This window comes from Poeciliopsis prolifica, unplaced genomic scaffold (assembly GCF_027474105.1).
Source record: "Poeciliopsis prolifica strain line A6 unplaced genomic scaffold, Auburn_PproV2 SCAFFOLD011, whole genome shotgun sequence".
NCBI lineage: Eukaryota > Metazoa > Chordata > Actinopteri > Cyprinodontiformes > Poeciliidae > Poeciliopsis > Poeciliopsis prolifica.
Genome location: NW_026562386.1, coordinates 5,362,063 through 5,379,168, shown reverse-complemented (window position 1 = coordinate 5,379,168; position 17,106 = coordinate 5,362,063). Strand labels below are relative to the sequence as shown.

Below are 17,106 nucleotides of genomic sequence, written 5' to 3'. Positions count from 1 at the left end.
CGTCCCCAGGCACTGCAGCTTTGTGTGCTTTATAAAAGCTAATAATAAAAAAAGAGAGCTACAGCTTCAGGCTGTGAGCATGGCTCTGAGAGCAGGTGCACAGCAGCGGCGCTACACAGCTTGGACCATTTTTCTTCTTTTTTTAAACACAGAACATGCTGCGGACATTTAAGTACATCAGTGATCCTGTTTTAGTAATAAATCTGCACCTTTCCGGTCATAACAGGCTTGCACTGTGTGCTGCAGGAGCATTGAACATGTTAGACAAAAGAGATCACTTGCTTTATTTACTCTGATTACTAAGACACATTGGGTAGCAATAAAGTGCATAAGACTGACATAACACTGTCAAACATAAAGGTGAGGACAGATTATTTTATTTATGTAGCACATTTTCAGCAACAAGCCAGTTCAATGTGCTTTATATGAAATAGAAGGAAATACAAACAAAACAACAAAATCAACAAAAAGAGGTAAGGGTAACAACAAAAAATATATACAATACTACTACACAATTTAAACTAATAGGAGTTTCTCGAGATCTAAAGTTTGTTCTTGATTAGTAATATAAATAAGAATAAGTGAGAAGAATAAGAGCTTTTTTCTTTCAGGTCGTTTGCTGTTCACACTGGAGATCGCTTACAGGTCGCATGTTTTTATTAGTGTGAAGGGCAAAAAAAAAAATCAGATTTGACAGAAAATGGGATCGTTTCGGCTGCAGTGTTAACGTAGGACAAATATAAAGTTTGTCAGAATGTGTTCATTTATCCTTTGGATCTATATGGTTTAGTCAACAAGATGTTTCTCCAGTTACTGTAGCAACCGGTAACCGATGGCTCCGCCCCCTTTTTTCTGTTTAACCGCCATCTTGACTTCCTCTTTAGTTAAAATAAATTCAGTGGACCTGTCGTGAAGTCGACCCGGGATGAGCATAGTCATGTTTATGACTGGGGACATCCAGGGGGATTTAACATGGGAGTTAAGGTCAGTCTTATCCACACTCCTTCCAATAAAATGTCACCATACGTTGCGTTTCCTCAAACGTTAGCAAAGCCATCACCTTACCCTCTTCTGGACGAAGTCCAAGATGTTTTTGAAGTCTAGGTCATCGTAGTAGTTTTTTATGCCGTTACTGATGTTTTTGTTCACCAAGCCGAGAGTCTATGAGAGAGAAGAAAGAAAAAGCGGTTAGGATTTGTTAATGAGGTGGACGGCTTCGGGCTTTTCATGCAGCCGATCTGCAGTCGGAGCAACCAAATGCCGATTAGTGAAGGTGACTGATCTCCCCCGGCTGGAATATTAAAGCACAACACTGACTCCTCACATCTGTCAGTCACAATCTGGTGCAGACGATAAAGTCTGAAGAGGTTGCATTAACACAGCAAGAGTGGAAAATGTTTAACTTCAGACTGAACTGTCCTGATCACAGAAGAGTTTCTGGTGATGCACAAACAATTAGGTTCTAATTTTTATCTGAGCCGGTCCTCACAAATGCATTTCACATTAGGAGAGTCTGTCCAGAAAATATTACGACGATATCTCTACAGGAAGGTTACATTCACTCAAAATCACTCTGCTGCATTTTATACAAAAAAAATAAAAACGCTAACTGTAGTCTCAGTGTGCGGTGCATTGGAGCATTGAAATTATTTTTGAAAGCAAAATGTAGAGAAATTGACATCTATATAACCAGAAAATGACAGAAGTCTGGCTTCTGTAATGCAGCACTGCGTTATTTTAATCCTAAACAATGTAGCAGGAAATGCTGGTTCTAATATAATAAATTTGCCACTGACTGAGTTACAGCTTTACCTTGAAATAACAGAAAAGGCAATACTTGGTGAAAGTACTTAAAAGTAGAATTAAAGACTGGTGAAGATGATAATTTTCAGTCAGTTTTTAACCTTTTCCCACACACAAACAAGACAAAACTAGTGCGCAAATAGATAAACAACACTTAACAAATCAGAAATAATATAAAAAACTATGTAGAAGCACAAACTTAATTATGCCTTCATTTTGTTATACATAAAGCACAATCAAAATCAAAAGCAGGAAAACCTTTCCTGAATTTTTTAAACATCTCTAAGGCATTCCAGAGAGGTCTGAAGACTAACTCATAAAAGAAAACGTCAAACCTTATTGTATTTGTTTAGGAAATTACTATCGGACATCTTTAAATTTGAAGTTTTAACTCTCCACCTGAAATTCTCTAACTGAAGTACAATTGTTTTTAATATTCATAGTAACTTTTAGTTTTTTAATAAATCCTTCTCTTTTAATTCATTTTATTCTGGGCCTTGATTAAATTATTAGTTTCTTTAATTCATTTGTGTTAATCTTGCAGATATACTTTATGTGAAGTCAGGATCTGTACAGATCCTGTTTATAATAGTCCACAGATTAAAATACTCCACAGATTTAAATAGTCCACAGAATAAATACTCCACAGATTCTCTTTGGGGTTTAATGCAGGAGTTTGATGGCAGATGAAGCACAGAGAAATCATGCTTTTATTGAATTCGGTATTGGCTCTGGTGACTGTGTGGGCAGATGCCAATCCCAGCTGTTTTTATTGTTTGTCAAAAACAAACAAATCCCAAAACACTCCATAAAGCTTCACAGAAGAGGGAAGCATGAATTGCTTTGACATTTATTGACAGGCGGCTGCGCTGACTGTTGACTTGGTGAAACACAGCAGCGGACATGGTTAAGATAAATCTTCAAACTGGATCTTGAGCTGCTGTGGCGTTCCTTTTTCCGACACTTTGGTGATCGTCTGATGGATAAGTGTCCAGTAAGAAATTATTGTAGCAACCTACAGAATTATCACAGTATCTGCATCTAAAATAAATATTTCTCAGATAAAGTTGATCGTTACAACTAATCATTGACCCTTGTTGAAATGTTTTGTGTGGAAGAAAACCAACATGGCTCATATTGCCCTCCACAGACCATAAACATATTAGACAGTTTAGGCATTTTCTTGCTCTTACTTTCAGAGCAGGCAGCTGTTTGTTTTGTGGACAGGAGCTTTTGTTGTTCTGGTTGCAAACAAATAAAATCACTTTGCATTATTTACTTCTAGCTGGATGTATTGCTGTTACGCAATGAGAAGATAAACTGAGAAACAAAACGACAGGAGGATATTGCAATGGAGACAATGCCACAGAGCTGCGTCAAGAAACAAGGAAAAACTGATAACGTGCAAATGATAATGACTTTGATTTGTTTAACATTTGCATACTGTCTGATTCTCTGCTACATAACCCTCACAGGTCCAATCAGTTTCAAATTAAAAACCTAAAACCGCAGGTAGCTCACCTGATTGCGAAACGCCAGTCCCAATATTCCTCCCAGCAGCTCCAGGATCAGACAAACTAGCAGGGTGAACATGAACTTGGACAAAACAAAGACAGGAGAGAAATTAGTCAACGAGGCATAACAAATTCAAAATAAAAATGCCCATCTGCTACAGTTCTTACTCTCTCTTTGGAGACTGAATTCATTTCCGCTTTCTCAACAGAACCTTTTAAGTTTTAAACCTTCAAAATTGTTCTGCATACTAAGGTTTTATTTTAAACAGTGCTATAAAGTCACAGTGGAAAGGCAATTATTCCACCTTTGTTATATTCCAATAGAAATCTGATTACTGCAAGAATAAAAACATTTTGATTAAAATTTTAAAAAAGTTATTCTAATGGGTTTTTTTTATGCAACAGCTTGTGAACCTAATTTTGGCAGAAGTAACAAAAATATAATTATTTTCTGAAAAACCTCCGTCTAAGCTGAAGTTTCTTTCCTTCTACTTCTTTCCACAAAATTATTAAAATTTTAAAAAGTTAATCTAATGGGGGTTTTTGTATGCAACAGCTTGTGAACCCAGTTTTGGCATAAGTAACTAAAATATGATTATTTTCTGAAAAAAATTGTGTCTGAGTTGAAGTTTCTTTCCTTCTACTGCTTCCCACGAAATCACCTCAGAGAGGGGGCGAAACTTTCAGATCAGGAAATCGTGTTTTGATTAGTAGCACCATCTCTTGATTTGTATCAGAGTAGAAATGATGAATTTATCTTTCATGCATTTGAAATATTTTTAAATAAATTACCCAATCTGCATCAAATCTTTCTTCTCATTTGCATTCTATGTCTGCTTGTCCAGGTTATACTTTAGATGTTTTATGAAGTAGATAAAGAAGATCCCATTTCACCGAATAAGAAACTTTCTACATCAAGATTTTTGCATTGCAGAATAAAAGTGATAAACAAATGTAAACTTCTATGTTTCAGTGCTTTGAAGCACTGAAATATAGACATCTTGTAATAAACATGCTTTTACTGCAAAACGTTTACAATAAAAATAAAAATAAAGCCATCAGAATATGCATCTAATTTAATTTTTACATCCTGTTTGTGGAAAAATACCATGAGAAATTACATTTCAAGGACATCCAAGAAGGTTTTTTTCTCCATATGTGAAAGAGGCAAAGTGTATTTTTCTACAGTGATCAACAATCCGCCAGATGGAGCATAAATGAAGGTATTTCAACAGAGTCACTTCTGATTAGCAAAAATTACTTCAGAAGCAGAAATTGCAAAGAGTTCCCAAATCAATCTGCATGAAAATAAACAGCAAAAAGTCTCAAGAGATTCGTGGAACTGTTTAAAAATTCATAATTACCATTAAAACACTGGTTTGGTAGAGAAAAACAATGTTTTGTAAATGGTGTTTTAATGTGAAATATTTAAAGACTGCTAACCTGTTCAGGGTATCGCTGCTTTATAGCATCAAAATGTATGAGTATTTTTCACTTTGCCTGTGAATAACTATAGTAATTCCTTATGGAAATTATCAATAAAAATCGTAATTTAGGTTAAAAAAAATAATTACAAAATCAAACACCACTTTTAACAGAGAAATAAAATATATAATAAATCCAATGAACTTGGCCTTAAGTTATTTATCCTCCCTGTTTTATTAAAGTAATAATAAAACGCAGCTACACTCTGCGTATGGAATAAACACAACTTCTCTTAAATATACCAGAGTTTATGAACAAACTTAATTTACCTTCACAGATTTAACAATTTATTCAACCAACTTGCTGAGGTACCAACACACAACCACTAAAACTAACGAGAAAAAGGAGAAATGATCATCCTACGCTACTGTTACTGCCCAGCTACCGTATCTACTGTGATCAAATTTCGACAGATAGGCGAGATCGGCTCTGTGTCAAGAGTTGTTAGCTACTGGCTAGCGACTTGGTTTCCTCGAAGGCTAGCCTAGGGCATGCAGGAATGATAAACAGCCTGCAGGCGTAGCATCTTCAGCTGCGGTCCAGGAACGGCTGAAAAGTTTGATCAGGGTTCGTACAAAGCTAGAAGCTGGCGGTGAAAGTAGATGCCTCTAGAATCTCTTCCTCAGCTCTATAAAATTAATAGGCCGATCTCCAACCTCCCGTTTTCAAAGTGATGGAAAGCACTTTGAAATGCCATACAAATAAAATTTGACTTATTGATTGATTGTTCAGCGGGACTTGGTAAATCTAGTGAAGATTTGAACTTTCCTCTCCAAATGTCATCTTCACAAGTTTTTCCTTTGTTCTGTTAAAGGTCCAATGACATCATAGAGTTTCTTCCTCTTCCTGTTTCTTGGACCAAAGTTAACGTAGCATTGTTAAATCAGTATTTAATCACACCTACATGTATTAATTCCTTCATGACTGGAAATCTAACACATTGAAAGAAAATATGCTATTCTTGATTTACACCAAAATACAAACCAACATTTTATTTTGACTTAGTCTGACAGAAATTTACAAAAATGATACTAACCTTACAAAATATTCTTGAAGAACAAATCAAAAAATAAAACTAAGAAGTGTGGAGTATTCAGCTAAATAAAAACTAATTTTATAGCTGCATTTTTATCTACAGACTCAAATTTTTCCAGACGAAAACTTAGTCGAACTGAAGAGAACAAAATAACAGTGACAAAGTTTCTGAGTTATTTTAGGGAAATTTTTATGTTTAAGAGAGTTTCAAAAGTAATAGTTTGACAGAATTTGTTTCACCAAATAAACCATCCATTTTCTAACACCTTTGTCTCTAGTGGGGTCGGAGTTGCTGGTGCCCATCTCCAGCTAACGTTCCGGACGGGCCGGCAGTCTGTTACTGCACCAAATAATAATCAAATATAAAATTTAACAGTCTTAAGTCAGAGTTTACATAAATTACTTTTATGTTTCGAAAGCTTAGAGGTTTTCATTTGGTAAAACTCAGATTTATCATAAACTTTATTGGAGAATCTTTGTTTTCTAAGAGTTAAAAATACACATCTACTAGCTACATATAAGAAAATGCATCCTAAAGTTATTTGGGTTCCTTCAGTGATGCAATACAAACATTTCCTCTGCTTTCCTTGTGCTTATTGTTTATTGCTGCTCCTCTCGCTCACGTCCTTTCTTTTCTTTCACCAAACCAATCTAGACAACCGGTGGCCGTTTTTGTTTCATGGTGTTAGAAGATGTTGGCCAAATGCATGCATGAATGAACATGTGATGTTTTTTTTTCTGTTTGTAAATTTCCCTGAGGCAGCTTTGGTTGTGAACTGTCATTATCTAAATAAAAGTGTACTGAAATGTGAAAAATACCAGCAAATTTTTATGGAAATGTCAGTTTCATATTTGTGAATTGAGTCTCAGGAGAAAGTGGGTCATGCAGCAGGACAATAACCTTAAGCACACAAGGCATTGTTGCAAAGAACAGCTAAGAAATAAAAAAGTTAATGATTTGAAAAGGCCAAATCATAGTCCTGACCTTAATCCAATGAAAATGTTAAAGAGAAACCAGAAAGCAGCAGATTCTAGCAACATCCCGGAGAAATGGTCGAAAGTTCATACAAGTCTACATCCAAAAATTGATCAATAGATAATGGAAGGATTTTGAGGTTAAAAGATACAGAAAGCAAAAGGAAAATGTTCTTACATTTAAACTCTTTGAAATAATGCAAAATTTCACCTGAAAGTATATGAAAATTATGAAAATAAATGTGTAAAATCAGCATGGAAACATTTCATGGTACCCGTAAAGCAGTGTTTTCCAAACTTTTTCAGACTTAACCCATTTAACACTCATGGATCACCAATAAAACAACATCTTTATACGTACAACTTTAAATTAAAATATTAGTCTCTTAACCCACGTATTGACTTCCAGATTTGAGACCATCCAGTAAATCATAGAAATTATTGAGCTCGCTTTAAATGGTAAATGGACTGAACTTATATAGCACATTTTGACCACTCAAAGCGCTTCACACAAGAGTCACATCCACCCATTCGCACTCACAAACGCACACATTCATACACCGAAATGCAGACCGGTAGGCAATTTGGGGTTAAGTGCCTTGCCCAGAGGCACATCGACATGTAGAAGGAGGAAGCTGGAATCGAACCTACAACCTTCCGATTGCAAGACGACAACTCTGCCACTCAGCCACAGTCGTGCTTAATTGATCATAGGATTGATAGATTAATTGCGACAGGCCGAGTCGTGGCACAAACCGGCTTCTGGTCAAACACTAAATTGGATTTGGAGAAGGATCACAAACTACAGGGTTTATCAAAAATAAAGTCAACTAGGTGTTTCAAACTTTAAAAAAAGAACAAACAGCATCCCTACTGGTAATCTACTAAGAACATTGATTATAATCTTTTACAGAGGAAGAAAATTATTTAGATATTTATACTAGTCGGTGGGCATGACGGCCAAGTTACCGTTTTCCTTCAGTCTCCTCTTTAAATGTGTCTTTGAATATTCCACAACATTTCTCTTTACTAAATACAACCTCCAAGAGATTTTGATATTTTTCCAAAACCCTGAAGAAAATCTAAACTGTGAGCAAAGCAGCAAAGAGCCACTTGCTGTTCGGCAGTACGAGACTGTATGGACGTCCCCAACAGAGGGCAAAGCCTCCCGAACTACTGCTGGCAAACAATTACAGCACAGTTCTGAAATTTTCTATACTGGAAATGCACCCTCTTTTGTCGATGGCCCCCATGGAGAAAGAGTTTCAAATCTGAGTGAAAATTGACCACATTTATCCAAGATGGAGCATTGAGGCTGCAGCTCAGGTTTTATTGTTCGGCAGCTGCAGAGCAACTTGGCAAGTTTAGAAGGCTACACAATACTCCTTGATGGGCAGCTACCTAAAGAAATTAGATTCTTCAGAGAAGCATTTGATGAAGGGATGCTAAAAGCATTTTTAGACGATAAAGGATCTATTCAACACAGATAACCCTGATGGGAGGGGAGCACTTAGAAAACCTGTGAAATGCTGTTCATATCTTCAGGAGGCGTTGAACCTCCTTGTTGGTAAACTTGCACCTTCAGTTTATTTTCAAATATAAAATTGTTAAATATTACAGGAAAAAATTGTAGTTATTTGGTTCTTAATAAAAAACATAAGGCAGGCTAACCACAGGGAAATTATTTATTTTTAGATGCATCACACTTGTGACAGTTCTGAATCTATTTGCAATTGTTAAAAGTAAATTTGAATCATGTTAATGACTGACCCAATTTAGAGGAACAGTACAGCTCTCAGACAGTTTATGGCATGCATATTAACAGAGATAAGATCAAATGGCCCTGTGACACAGAGCCTGCACACACAGCATGACGAGCAGAAATGCTGCAGCTTCAAAGGAGAGAAAGGAAAAATGTCCTACAAAAAACTGAATTAAATGGCTCAGAAACAGGACAAACAATTAAGACACCACATATAAAAAAATAGTTTATTTCTATCACTTTTCATTAAAAAAAAGAAAAGAAAAAGGCTATGTGTGTTTTTCAAAATAAAGTTAACCTAAAGGTGAATTTCTAATGTAATTTGTTTTTTTTTTTTACCGAGAATCTTTTAACTTAATCTATTTCGTTAGAGAGGAGGGAAATCCATCATTTATCCAACTATAAATTCTGTTAAATTCTGTAATCTCAGGAAAACCCTTTATTCCTGTGCCCTTGTCGGTCACCATGTATACATTTGTCTTATTTAGAAGGACTCGACATCTCTTATTGAGAGCTGATCAGCTTACCGTTAACAAAATTGCTAGCATGTAAGTAATATCTGACATTTGTGCCGTTTTTTTTTCTCGTTATTTATCGACTCGCCTGCAGCTTATGGGTCATTAAGACGCATCTCATTCATTAATGTCAATTTAGCAGCATAACTTATTTTATCACTCTGATAAACACTTGTAGTACGCTGACAGCATGCTAGCTGATGCTAAAACACCAAGATGAATGCAGGTAACCATAGTAAATAGAGAGCACTTAGAGTTGTGTGCACATCCGCTGCGTTTCTAAACAAATGATCGCTTCACAGAGCGGGATTTTATGGGACGAAAAGTAACTACCGTGTTCACAGGACTTCTTAGTTTTTCCTTTTTAAATTTTGACATAGAAAGTCGACAGATACTCACCACATTCAGAAGTTTCAGGTTATCCCTCAGTGAGCCCAAAACTCCAATGAAGGAGACGACGAACATCACAATTCCCAACAGGATGAGAATTATAGACGGGGCCAAAAACAAACCGTCCAGGGTCTTAAAACGCAGTCGCTCCGCCTCTGCATAGATGCCAATGGCCAGGATAAAAGTGCCTATAAACTGGAAACACAACAGATCATCAGTCAGGGTGGATTATTTTAATTTCTGAAAAGATACAATTTTAGTTGGATCACGGATTAAAGAAATAATACATTAATTCCACCATTTATTATGATAAACCTTAAAACCAAACCTCATGAAATCCAAGGTATTGACAGGTCGCTTTCTGACTTTATATCTACAGTATTATGTTTGTCTGGATTATAATTTAATAGAATTGCACTGAATGCAACTGGATTAAGATTGTGTTGGGAGTGAATAATAAACAAAACTGCATTTAATTGGATCCCATAAAGGGACCCAATTAACAACTTCTGTTTTAATGTGGCAAATAAAAATTTGTTGTATTTTGTTTGCAAGGCAATTATTTCTATTATTCACACTAATGAGGAAATGTATCCATTTGTTTAGATTTAAAGGAAAAAGTTATAATTACTCCTTGTAGACTTCAATAGCAAATGTTTGCAAACATTCAGATGAATATATAAGCTTTTAAACTGTGAAAGACAATCCCTTCACTAAATGAACATCCAGTTTAAACAACACCTCAATAAAATCAACTAAAGTTTGAAGGAAGGGAGGATTTATTTATATAGCGCTCGTCATACATAAGCTAATCCAAAGTGATTTACAAGACATCAAAGGAAAAACAAAGACCTATAAACTCGGCTTAGAGAGCCTAATACATCACACAGCATAAAGTATGACACAAAAGAAATTTGTTAAACTATAGATATAAATATCTAATTTGTATCCAACTTTAGATTGAAGTATTGTTTTAAATTTATATCTTATCCAAGCACTGTAGCTCCAGAGGTGGAGCAACAATCTAATGCTTCCAACAGGCAAAATGTTTCATGGTCCTATTCTTTGAAAACCTGCTGTAAAAAAAAAAAAAGATTCTTATTAAATGATTTAAAAGCAGCCAACAGTTTCTCAGGTTTCTGAGAGCTTCCTCCAAAGTTGAGGAGCAACTAGGGCTGATCGATAAATTAATAACAATATGTGTCACGATAGACATGTGATCAATAATAAATAATACATCTGATAGTTGATTTCACTGGACTCTGATCCAGAACCAAACTGGGAGATGTAGGAAGACTCCACCTGTCACTGCCAGCTAAGTAAGGTTGCATCAACTCACTGCTCACTTTTTGGTTACTTAGCAAAAAGCAGCGTGTTGAGTGACACGTGGTTACCTAGAAACAGACTGTTGAGTAACTGGCGCAGCAGCAGTTTAAGTTTTTATCACTGCGTCTCATAACTGCTTAAAAATAAATGATTCCAGTTTGGAATCATTTCATCTATTTAAAAAAAAAATAGATCGGGATCAATAGTTATCAGCAGATCGATACGAGACACTTGTGTTTGGTTTTTCAGTTACAGAAACCATCCGCTGCCTCACCTTGTTTAGAAAGGAGAATATATTCAGACAATAGGACGGAAGCAAAGTCTATAAATGAAAATATGTTTCCAATATTTTTTATTAAAACATAAAAGTTTTAAATCCCAAACGGTGGAACTAGAAACCCTGAGTAACAAATGAACCAACACAGAATCAGATCCAGGCATTTGAACAATTTAAGTTTCTCAGACAGTAAAACTATGAAGCGACACCAAAGAGAAAACACTCCTCAGCTGTTCTGCGGGGCTGCAGGTTTTCCCAGGGGGAATTGTGAGGTACATCCTAGACAGGTAATCAGTCAATCCCAGGTCCAACACGGGAACATCCTGGACAAACGACCAAGCACACACTTCATCATTTTCAAGATCAATTTTAAAGCAAACAGCCACAAAAAGCATGTTTTCTGTTTCCATGAGCAAGAAAACCCACACAGGAAGACTCCAGCTGGGACTACAGACCTATTACCTCACACTGAGACAAAAGCCACGCAGCAACATCCCACCTGTACTGACCTTTGCTTAACTGACATGTTTGTGTATCCAAAAATCAACCATAGCTCCCTCAATCTGAACAAAAAGTGATTTTTTTATTTTGAAAGCTTTTATTTTTGATCCTCTGGGAGTCATTTCTGACAGCTACGATAATTCTGCCCTCACAAAACTCCAACAATTACACCTCTCACTGGGAATATCCATCCTCACACCTTGTTTTTGCTGGTTACTTTAGAATAATTGGACTATTTACACTGCAAATATCTGACCTGATGTGCAAATTAAAGAGAGATCAAATTTTAGTAGCAGGTAACAACATGAGAAGCCATTTTGAAATGATACACTCCTGCAGACTGGTATAATTTTATTTTAAATAGAAAGAAAATTAATTTGTTGAGTCACTATAGTACAATTACTTGATTGTACAATTACAATCAAGTAATTATATTAACTTCAATTGTTATATAAATGCTGTATATATTAAGTATGACTTAAAGGAAAATTTTCTTCCTAATTTAACACGTTAAAATTGGGCCTCTGTCCCTTTAAAAACTCCTGCTCATTCTGAAACTCCACCTCCAGGAAATCACAACATCAGTCCTCCTTCCAATAATGTTTTTACAGGTGTTGCAATGAGAAGTAACTGGTATACTGAGGTCAACTGATTGTTTGCTAAATGCTGTTGGCTAGTCTGAAGGAGCTGAGTGTTGGAGTTGCAGGAGAGGCTGATCTGTGAGGTGGAAGCTCAGAAACTGCAGCTTGGAGGAGGAGCTGTGTCTCGAAGGCGGGGCTAGATCCACCTAGGCCTTTTGCAGCGCTTGACCGAGATTAAAGGATTTCCCAAACATGCCTGAAAGAATCAAGGCAACACTAGGTAGGTGGGATAAACATTATAACATGATGTAAAGCTAAAAAAAGGTTGACTTTATATAACACACGTGCTGAAAACTGCAACAGCTCAACTGCATGCGCGGCACCCAAGTATAGAGAGAAAATCAGTTAAAGGTTTTGTTAAACGTTGTTTCATCAAAAACCAACACAGAAAAATGTTGCAACTCTTTCATGAGAATCAGAGCACACACACAAACACACAGGCGGAGAGCAGAGCCAGAGGACTATTCATCTTTGTACAGTCATCACTCAGATGCTGAAACTGCTTTGAACACAGTAAGTTTCGGCTGTGTGTGTTTCTACATTTTGCTCAGTGAGTGACAGAAGAGCAACAAATTCAGCTGACAGGAAGACAGCCGCTGACATGTGAATGAGTCCTTATCTCGTGGGTTACCCTACCCAGCCATTCAGTGTGGGCTGTGAAAGAAATGACATTTTCTCACTTCCGGTTCTCATTCTGTATGTAAGTGAAATAACAAACCACCTGCTGTGTTTATGTGGTCATTTCAGCAGGCAGCATGGTGTGTTGTGAATTTAGAAAACTGATATTAATGCAGGGAAACAACTCAAAACGTGGGTTGGAGAGTGATAGCAGGTGAAAATGTAGACCCTGAGGGCTGCTTTACAGTCACTGTGTTGTTTTTATTCCACTGCAAAAGCAGGAAAAAATATGGTAGAGAGCTTTGATGAGGATTCAGATGTATTAAAATGCAGCATGTGAGCGCCGGGAACTGGAGGCCAGCAAACATTTGTTCAGGGAGCAAAGCAGGTAACACTTTCAAGAATTTTAATATAATGCAACCGTGTGATGAATATGAGATTTCCTGGGTTTGATAAGAGTAAAAATACAAGCTTTTATTGTGGCATTGAAGAATTTTGACTGAAAATGTATGACATGATGCGAGTGTTTGTATTTAAAAAAAAAAAAAAAGAAGAAGAAATTATTTTCCTACTGCAACAAAATTAACTGATTATTTTGATTTCACAATTTATTTTCTCATACTGGTGGGATGAGAAGAGTTAAACCCAAAACACACAAATAAAGCCGTCTGATTTTATTGTTTTTGTAGGCGATGGATGTGTCTCATAGTAGAGCCAAACATACAAAGGATTCTGCTGCATTAAGATAAAGAAAATTAGTTTTCAAATGGTTTTGGGCTCGATTAAACAAATTTATCCTCAGTTATAGAAACAAGATTTGGGTCATTGGATTTCAAAATACTTTAATAAATTCAATAAAAGCTGACTTGTGTGCAGCAAAGTCAGGTTTTCAGTACAAGACACTGAGTCAGTGTGGATCTTATTATAAAAGCCGGATTATAAAAAGACGAAGAGAAGCACAGTGAATATCTGCAGAAGTGTTGAGTAAAGCATTACAAGTTTTGAGAACAAAAGACATCAAGTCCTGCTTTCAAATTGAAAATGTGTGATTTCGATTTATGGCAGAAAAATTCCCCGGTGAACTATCTGACTGTCGTCTATGTCCTTAATCCTGACTTCAAATACTTCTTTGTCATCCATAACTCCATCCATATATCTCATCTTAGGCCTTCCTCTTTGTCTTTTTCCTTAACATCTCTAACATCTTTCTACCGACCACTACTCCACTTCGCATGTCTAAACCATCTCTAACTTTATCTCCCAGTCAGTGCTCTGCCTCTGATGGCTTCATTCTTAATCCTGTCCAACCTTGTTACTTACAGAGAGAAACTGAGCATCAGCTCTGCTACTTCCTGTTCTGTCTCATGTCTTTTTGTCTTCACATGCCAGAGGACCCCTGCTGTGCTTTATTCAGTTTCTTGAGCTTTTTTTGGTTTCCTAGAATCATTAAAATCGTATCCAGTTCAGGTTGAGCTTTCAGCATGAAGGACAAACCTGAATAATTTGCACCAGTACTCTCGTAGTTTGGGTCAAATAACATATGTGAGTGATGGAGTAGATTCTGCAGTCCAACACTGCGTTTGTTTTCTTTGCTGACCCAAAATAAGAATGAGGCACAGTCATGCTGTGGAAACTTAAGTTGTGTCATAAATCATCCCTAAGGATCATGTGTTTTAAAACCACAACTTGTAAGCTATGAGTGGTGTGTTAAACAACTGACTGCAGACTAGCTGCCAGAGCAGATAGCATGTCTAATTAGCCTGCTAATGTTAGCTATACTTGTTCTACTCTTGAGAAGTGCATAAATTCTGCTCACATAAAACATATTTAGTAAAAAGGTGTCACAAGTACAACACTTTCATTCTATTGGCTGAGAGGTTGTCAGGTTCATTTTTGTTTTGAGAGCAGAAAATGATTCAAAAGCAAGCAGAAAGGTTTGCAAGCGTACATTTGTTCTGAGTAGAGACACGTTTTGAGCGCGACGAGAAAGGTTTGAAACAGCTCAGTGAAAATATGAAAGAGCAGAGATTTTGAGTACAAGTATTATAAGTTTTGAGAAGAAAAACAAAGTTCTGCTTTCAAAATGAAAATGTAAGTACAGGTTTTAGACGTGAGAATCAAATACATTTTCAGGCTGAAAATGTGTTCTCTTGGAATATGGCAGAAAATTCCCTCCATTACAGTATGGCAACAATCACAAGAAAATGAAGAAATGTCTTGTCTCATTACTGCAAAAATATTACACACCACCACCACAATAAACACTTTAAAGAAAGGCACAGCAGTTGGCTGATTAGCAGTGCACAGCTACAGGTAGGAGGGAAATCATTAGTTTTCCCTCGTCAATCAAAAACTTTATATTAATAGAAAGACTTTCTAAAAGAACATTTTAGCACTTTTAAACAAGCAACTTTTTAAAATCTTGGTACACTTACTAATGCTTAAAGCTGGAATATGTAATATTTATTAAGAAGTATATTTTACATCAATATATTAAAACCATTAGGGTGTTGTGACATGAAAGTATAGTAAGAGACATATCTGTAAAAAAAAATATTTCCTTTGCCTTCTCCCAGTGCCTCAAACATCACTATTAAGACAGTTTTAACAATCATGTAAAAACAAAAAAAGAAAAAACAATCTACATAGTGAATAACTAGGTTTGTTTTTGGCAAAGTAAAGAATCTGGCAAATTTGTTTCGATTGCGTTTTTTTTCCTGCCATTTATTTTCCCTACTGGATTCTGTTTTTTTTATTAATATTTTAAAAGAAATGCTGGAGAGAAGAAAAGGAAAAGAAGTGCAGAAGAAAAAACTGGTGTTTTCACACATGTAGATGTCAGAGATTCAAAAGCGAAAACTATCTCGCCTGTTTTTCTTTACCTGTCCCAACTCGCCATGTGTTGTAGGGTCAGACTCACTTAATTCGTCTTACAAGGGAGAAGAGAAAACCTTTTCAAACATACTGTCAACATGAACAAAAGAAAGTCGCTGTCTGGAAAGTGTTCAAATTCTGAAGCAATACAAACACATTTTGGCAAAAAACATTGATGAGGAAAGCTGCACAGTGTAACCTATGTTCAAATATTCTTCATAATCTTATCAAACTACAAACAAAGAGGTGGAAACATACTCTGCCTCAGCTTTTACCGTGGAGGAGGAAACTACAGTAACACCGCCAGGCCTCTGTTTACGTGCGTACATTTAAAGCTGCGGATGACTGATATAAAGGAAGCAGGCCGAGGTTACTCTGCCAAACTGCTCTGCAGAACATTTGTGAAAGCATCTAGCCAAACTTGAAACTCAGAAACAGTTCAGAGAACAGAGGGGAAAATGTGTGTAAACAAGAAATACCGACCAAATGAGGAATACCAGAGTCCAGAGTCCTTCACTGATAGGAGCTGGACTCAAAATGAACCGAAGTCAGTCTGTTTTACTACATCATTTTTAATTCAGCTGACATTGAACACATCAGCTCCAACCTTAAAAGTAATTCAAAAGCTTTCAAATCCAAATTAGTTCCCCGTATATTTACATTATTATCCTAAAATCTACAGCAGAACATGTAAAACACGAGAGAAAAGGATTATATCACAAAATATTCAAGTTTATATCATCGTCATGATACTTAATGACACATTTCTATCAGCACAAACCTCTGCATAAGCAGGAGTATTGTAATAAACTATTAATATGCATAGTTTTTCCACTTAAAATAAAAAATATTGTACATTAGATTCAAACGCCGGTGCATAAATTACCTATGCACACTTCAACTTCCTCATCTGTGCTACCGATTCCTAGTTCCCTTTATTTTTGTTTGGCATAAATAAAAATAAATATAGAAGTTGTTCTGAATAAAAATATTTCTGTTGAATGACAGTCTAATTTAACAGGTATTTAAATACACTGACTGAACGTTTCAGAATCTGCCTCCTGCAGACTTGAAAACTTTTTTTTGTCAGAGTTAATTAAAATGTCAAAAACAAAGCGAGATAAGCAGGTTTATATGTAGGTGAGACTTTTGAAGCTTTTAGTTTCAGTTACTGATACAAGAAAATCTAAGCTGGTGCTGTTTTAATTGATGGCCTAGAAGTAATGAAATTCCAAATCATAAATTATCTTTCCACATTCCAACTTTCTCATCTGTGCTATTGCTACCCAGCTCTGCGACTTAAATTGTCACGTATAATTTAAAAGAAAAAAAAAACTAGGAGGTGTTTTTAGTAAAAGTATTTCTACGTATAATTGACCGACAGTCTAAT

At 36.1% G+C, this 17,106-nt stretch overlaps 1 protein-coding gene across 1 annotated transcript in view; it reads right to left on the bottom strand.

The window, feature by feature from the left end:
• The window catches only part of tspan15 (tetraspanin 15), a 39,718-nt gene that overhangs the window by 18,660 nt on the left and 3,952 nt on the right, over positions 1–17,106 (bottom strand). The window contains exons 2-4 of the mRNA XM_055036852.1: positions 9,489–9,674; positions 3,325–3,399; positions 1,066–1,161 (exon numbers count right to left, since the gene is read on the bottom strand). Coding sequence (XP_054892827.1) covers positions 1,066–1,161; positions 3,325–3,399; positions 9,489–9,674 — 357 coding nt within the window. The remainder of the gene's footprint in view (positions 1–1,065; positions 1,162–3,324; positions 3,400–9,488; positions 9,675–17,106) is intronic.